The 7,142-nt window shown below is 38.2% G+C and overlaps 1 protein-coding gene across 3 annotated transcripts in view; it reads right to left on the bottom strand.

The window, feature by feature from the left end:
* Positions 1-7,142, bottom strand: part of LOC107554179 (MTSS1-like protein) — a 78,156-nt gene that overhangs the window by 38,038 nt on the left and 32,976 nt on the right. For all 3 annotated transcript variants that reach the window (XM_016236608.1, XM_016236609.1, XM_016236607.1), the window contains one exon: positions 4,719-4,792. In XM_016236608.1, the coding sequence (XP_016092094.1) occupies positions 4,719-4,792 (74 nt within the window). The remainder of the gene's footprint in view (positions 1-4,718; positions 4,793-7,142) is intronic.

The following is a 7,142-nucleotide window of genomic DNA, read 5'->3' as shown; positions in this document are numbered from 1 at the left end:
AGTTCCAGAAACGGTACTAAAGTACTGGGACGATTTTGCGCAAACTATTTCCCAGTACCATTTAAAGGGTTGCATTCGCACATTCGCACGCCATATTGGAGATCGTAGACATAGATTGAATGTCCAGTCACCTGATCATTATTGCAAAATAAAGATCAACATGGTGACCGGAACATTACACTAAAATATTTGTCCTGAGAATGCTGTGTATTGGTCGATAGACATCCAATCCTAAATATCCAAAAATAAATAAATACATAATATTTATTAATAAATGTTAGGACATTTATAACTGCCAAATCATTATTTACAAGAAGCACATTATTATAATTAAGTTAAATTAGAATTACATTAAATAATTGTAGTTTGCATAAATTATACCCATCAGTATGTAGCTATAAGTTAATTGCAAATGTAAATTAGAATTAATTTACCATTTGTAACTGTGATTTCATTAAATCTGAAATAAATAAATAAACTTTTTTAAACAGCAATTTTATCAAATGAATGAAACCCCAAGCAGATGGTTTGGTTTCGCAAAGCGGTCTCAGCTGTGATCAATAAGTCGATTGATCAGGTTTGGGGGATGTGGGCAGCTCAGCAGCTGATAGGCCTGTCAACATAATCAATACTGAGACTCAAGTCAAGGGTCCTGGTGGAAATCAGACAACAGAGAGCAAGTGTGCATGTCCTGTTTAAAGAGGTCATATGACGTTGCTAAAAAGAACATTATTTTGTGTATTTGGTGTAATGCAATGTGTTTATGCGGTTTAAGGTTCGAAAAACACATTCTTTTCCACATACTGTACATTATTTTTGGTCCTCTATGCCCCGCCTTTTTAAAACGCGTTGATTTTTACAAAGCTCATCGTTCTGAAAAGCGAGGTGTGCTCTGATTGGCCAGCTATCCAGTGCGTTGTGATTGGCCGAATACCTCAAGTGTGTGACGGAAATGTTACACCCCTTACCATACTGTGATGCCGTGTCCAGTCGCGACGAGACAAAATCAATAAAACCCATTACAAACAAGGCTTTTGTTGCATCCAGTGGGGACACAATTACTGATTATAATGACTTGTACGGTTTTTTTTGCTTGGCGTATCGCGCCGCGTAAACATAAAACCATGTCTGCATTTCTGATCGGAGAAACGACAAGCAAGCGCTACTCTACACTGCTCAAAACTCGTGTTTGAGTCAGTGGCAAATTCTTTAAATATGAAAACGTACTTACAGGCTGCAAGTCAGAACAGTTGGCATTGTAGGATACTCTCCCAGGATCAGGAAATAGTCCTCCGTAAAATGCGCTGCACACATCTGCATATTTGGGTTAAACTGTTCTGGAACAGTGTTGTAAATACAACTTAACCACTGATTTCTAGTCGTGTCCTCTTTCACAGTTTCGAAACTGTTTCGCTTTCACAGTTTCGCTTTCACAGCGTCTCCACGACATGGCGGTAACAACACTACAGCGAGAATAAAAGTTATGCCTTCTTTCTTTGCGTGAAAATTTGGGTGGTGTTATGCAAATCTTCCCACACAGTGATGTAGACATGTGGGGGCGTGTTTAAACAAGGCATATTAGGAGGACGTAGACATGTCTTAACTTTTATAGAGAATATCTCTTTGGGTTTGAGCCTTTAGTCTTTGTAACTTTAGGGATCTTATCTATGCACGAACAGCTTGTAACACGCCGAAGATAAAGGAAAACTTGAAATTGCATCATATGACCCCTTTAAGACAAACATGAGGCCCATTCGCACCGCTTTAGTTCCAGAACTAAATGTACGGTACTAAAGTACTGGGACGATTTTGCGCAAACTATTTCCCAGTACCATTTAAAGGGTTGCATTCGCACCGACAGTACTAAGCAGTGACGTAAGCCGGTCGACAGCGTCGTCATTTGTGCGCGGCGTTCAACAACAGAAACAAAACACTACGTTAACAACAGGAGGATGGAGGACACTGTGATCGGAGCTGTGTTTTTGTTGTGTCTCGCGGGTTTCACAATAATGGACATGGAAAGTCGACGTATACGTAAAGAGATTGAAAGAATGGAAAGGAGGACTAAGAATCTCCAACGACAACTGGCAGTGCTACATTTGCTACAAGTGCCTGCACTTCAGCGTCCGTCCATCTATCGCTGTTCTCCATACTTGCGAAATAAGTTGACATGTTTACAGTACGTTTACACGGCGTTTTAAATCATGGTGGGTGAGGGCGTTTTCATACGCGTTTGGCCAATCAATGTCTACTTACGTCACGAGTAGTACCAGTTGTGCTGGTTAGACCCTGCTCCGGAGTAGGAGCTAATTTGGTTCTCGAAAAAGGCAGTCCGGTACTAAAATCGCTCCCAGTTCCGGCGGTGCGAACACGCCGAAAAGTGGGTAGTTCCACAATTAGTTCTGGTACTATGAAAAGGTTCCTGCAGTGCGAAAGGCCCTATGGAGACAGACCTATAATATAGGGCAGAAAATACTGCTGAGTACTGTCAGTGTAGTTTTGAAAATTGTTTGTTTGTAAGCTACATATATATTTTGAGTAACTGTTAACAAATTAGCATCAATGATCTTAAATTCTCACATCATGGATGAATTTATCAGTGAAAAGAAGAGTGAAAGTGACTACACAAAGAACACAAAGCCGACAACAATCTAAAGAACATAAAACTCCTCAGACTGAAAGAGATGCCAAGCATGTCAACACTAACTTCCTAATCAAACACAAACTCAATCCAAACACATGCACCATTCCTTTATTTTCAGCGAGAACAGAAAAAAAAAAACCTCTTCAACAGTCAAGACCACCAAACAAAGACATTTCATGCAACCATTTGCATCAGAAGGCATGACACAGCAGGTCTGAATCATGACAGCTCTTTCGTGTTAAGGTGCAGCAGCACCACTGGCAGCTAACTCTTTAAATGCTCTTTCACTCCCTTTTTCTGGCATGTCAAGACCTCTTCTGTGTTCTGGGTAAATGAATTCTCTTAGGGTATGAAAATATTTGCATGTGCAAATTGGGACGAAACACAGAATAAGTTAATACTACAGCTCCGTTCTAAAATCTAGTGAGCTGACATGCTGTCTGCAGCCTACATTAATACCTTTCACATGACGTCATTGTTGTGGACTTCCTCACAAATTTCCAAGGTGGAAGTCTGACGTCAATTGCTGTTCTACTGCATTTGTCCAAGTTGAAAACTGGAATTGCTTTTTTTTTTTTTCTTCCACAACATGTAATTTAATGCAACTCACAACTGAACTAAGACATAACATTGTTTTGCTATTGGCCTAGTCAGCTGTGGACTAGGACATTAGAAACGGATCAGGTTTTAGCTACAAACAAAACAACTCACAAATTATTTACTACGGTTGCCGTGTTTCTTTGTAGACTAATTAGATCAAGGCAAAAGAAGTATATCAACAATAAGTATACGAGTCTAAAATGAAGCATAAATAAAGAGGTTAAGATGGAAAAAAGGAAGTACACTTCCAATATTATGTTACATTGATTGAATTCATTAAGTAGACTAAAAAAAACAACTCAAGACAGATTCAAAATAGCACGTGGACAACAGTGTCCATTTTTTTGTTATGCTAATCTCATTCAGCGTTTAGCGGCATAAGATCAAGGTAAAATTATTGGACTATCAGCAAGATAAACAGAGTCAGGGCTAAATCACAGCGGCAGTACAAAAAACGAGGAGTGCAAACACACAGCAAGAAGACTTTAGAAATGAACAGGTCACCTTAACAAGAAGTGGAGCTATGCAACCCAATACGGGGCCATTATGAGACAGTCATGCCTTCCTCCAATTGTCTGAGCGGAGAACAATACGTTGATGACCTTCTTTTGGTTCTTTGTGAATTAAGGTTGAACATCTGTTGCCTTGGGTGATTTTACACCGCTTATTTCAGGACGTTAACACGCTGTCCTAAAGGTGAGACCTCATAGTGCAAACAAATAAATTACAAATCTCAAAAAGATAATATAGAATAAAACAAAAAGATAATACACTACATATAGAGCATAACAGGATAACCTGCATTACTAGTTTTCCGTTTTGATTGCAAGAACGATAAGAAAAAGCTGATCTCCAAAGTAAAAACACATTTCCCTTAATCTCACCCAAGAAGAATAAACAACATAATCCTACAAACGAGTTTGAAATTATAAAATAGAACGTGAAATTGCTTTAATCAAAATTCACATTTGGATGTATGATATGCACTTTTAGTGTCTCATCAAACAAAATGTAAATATGTTTGTTTTCAACCAGAATTCCCAAAGAAAGCCCTATCTGCCATTGGTCAATTAAACAGATAGCCCCGCCCCCAAATCATGCGATTGGTTGAGCCAACATTGTTGTGTTGGGTTGGCCGGAATGCTCAACAAACACCAGTTTACACTTTTCTGAGGGAGTCTATCTACAAATGCCTCACTGCACTTTAAACTGGCAGAAAGTGTTTTAACACTGACAATTTTACACACACATCAACTTAAATATATTAGCTCAGTCTCAGTACGTTTGAATATATATATATTTTTTTTTTATCAGTATGCACTGTCAAATTCCAGAGCGTTCATGTCTGATGAATAACCTTTCCTGTGAAATACGACTAGCCTGTTTTCCTCATTATCATCACTGGAGAGACAGACTGTTTGAGCGGTGAGACAGCAGAGAGAGAGAGACAAAGGAGGTAGAGATCTCATCTTACCTCGTGTTCCAGTTGCAATGTCTGCCACTTTCTGGAAAGCATCCAGGAATGAGCTAGTGACGATGATTGTTGTCCTGAACGACAGAAAGAGAAAGAGTTTGTCTGTAAGAAAAACCTACAAGCAAAGTGGCTTTGACTGGATTCTTGCTAACAGTCGGTATATCACGACAAATATTTCCACTGACAGATTTTTGGAGCTTGCACCAGGTAGAGACGCAGGAGCCAACATTAACAGCACAGCAGTCCACAATGCTCTGGCTGAATGATGTTTAAATACCTGAAGACACTGATGACTGAAGTGCAACTTACTACAAAACATTCTGCATATATTTTCTGCACTTTTTTCACCTTTTCTTGAATTCTGCAGAATTAATTTAGATAAATATGGTAAAAATGTCATTAAACAGAATTGAAACTACAAAAGTCATACTGATACCTGAAAGCATTATCAAACTAGCAACAAAAACGAATGCAAATAATAAAATGGCTGGAGTAGCTGTGCAGCACATTAGAAACAGAAACTTGATTATAGAAAGTCATCAGTTGTAATAGGAAATATTTATTTTTGACAAGTTGCGACACAGGTGTTATGAAAAAAAAATAAACATGAAAGAGGCATTGAATTTTATAAATGGTACGCACTCAAATTGGTGTAAAAAAAAATTAAAAATGTATTAATTAAAAGTAATTCTAGACCAGCAATCTGTGCCTGACAGATTAAACTGGTGGCCATGAAATAAAGTGGTCTTGTTTAAAATTCCTAATCCAACTTGATTTGACATTCAACCAATGCACTTTAATTCCCGTTTATATCTGAAAGCTTACATATACTTGATCATTTGATTAGACCAGTGGTTCTCAACCCACGGCCCATCACGAATTCAAACGCGGCCCGCTGAACACAATTAAAAAAAATAACTTTCAGTTTTACAATTCATTTTAGTTTTTACATTAATTTAAAAAATGTACTAAACAAACATAAGCTATAAATGTTTTTATGTAAAATAATTTAGCTTTTCATATATTATTTTCAGACATGAGCAGACCTGTAGCCTACTCATGTAATTAACGTTACGCATTTAACGAACACTTACAAGCGTGCACTTTGGCAGAATTCAATTCAAATAATCATCAGCAGCCATTAGTTCGGTAAAATTGAGCATCAGAATGGACACATTTGTTATTAAGGGAGAAAAACTAAATGTGGAAAATGCCAGCGAAGGAACACATACAAACAAGAGTAGTCATAGCAGTGAAGGTAGGAGAGTGCTGTACTTTCGGCATCAACTTTCAGTTTGGCCCGCCACTCACTTGAAGATGTTCAGGCTAGAGCCCTGCACGGGCCTCAAATACAGGCCCTAGTCCAGCCCTGACCCGTGACGTTCAGGCCCTAGCCCGGCCCTTGTCCGACAGCTTATCAGAATTACCGGCCCGAGTCCGTCTTTTTTTCCCCTTCTCCCAAAACAGCTTATACTACTGTTTCAGCTATATTAAAATAGTTAAGTTTTGTATGTAATGGCAAAGTGATTATATTTCGTTTCATTTTTTTATTAAGTTAATTTAGAAAAACGTTAAATATAAGTTTTTGCTTTTTAAAATAACGACCAAGCGGCCAGTGGCAGACAGTGAGCTGATCATAGCCTATGTTTGATCAATGTAGCCTTCTCAAATCATCACGATTTGCCTAAAATAAAATCTATAGATATAAAACAGTTCAAGCATATAACAATGTTTTAACGTTAAACCTAGATAAATGTGCGCTATATCCAATAGTTTGTGCGGAGAGTGGAAGCTAAAGCGCGCTTTGCAGGACATAGAGGCGCTAGCGCGATCACTTGCATTTTTTTCAGTGGATACGCCACTTTTACGCACATTTTTGCTCATAAAGGTAAGAATAATACATCATTCATAACTGTAAAGGGTCTACTTTTATTTGTGTGCACTCACAATATTAACAAAACGTTGTGCTTTTATAAAATAAAGAAACTGATTGCAGCAATCATCCTTAATTGCAGAAATGTGGCAAAACATCTCTGGAGAGAACCTCAGATTATTAAATTCGAAAGTGCTTTCCATATTTGGATCAACATAGGCTACATTTGTGAACGCACATTTTCTGCTATGTCGCGCGTCAAGTCACGCTTCAGTGCGCATCTTACAGACTGCAACTTACAATCGCAACTTCATTGTGCCGTTACTCCTTTTGAGCCGAATTTCACAAAATTGGTCAGCTCCTGACAGCATCAGGTGTTTTATTAATGGGGAGTATAATTATTTATTTATTTATTTCAATGGCATTTTTTATTTGAATGACAGGCTATTATAAATCTGGTTGGTTTGTATTGGTGACATAATATGTAAATGATATGCGTGCGGCCTGTGAGACTTGCACTTGGACCATAGTGCGGCCCAGTGGAAAAAAGG

This window comes from Sinocyclocheilus grahami, unplaced genomic scaffold (assembly GCF_001515645.1).
Source record: "Sinocyclocheilus grahami isolate Dianchi unplaced genomic scaffold, SAMN03320097.WGS_v1.1 scaffold493.1, whole genome shotgun sequence".
Taxonomy (NCBI): Eukaryota; Metazoa; Chordata; class Actinopteri; order Cypriniformes; family Cyprinidae; genus Sinocyclocheilus; species Sinocyclocheilus grahami.
Note: the sequence above shows the minus strand (reverse complement) of the source record. Positions and strands in the feature narration are given on the sequence as shown.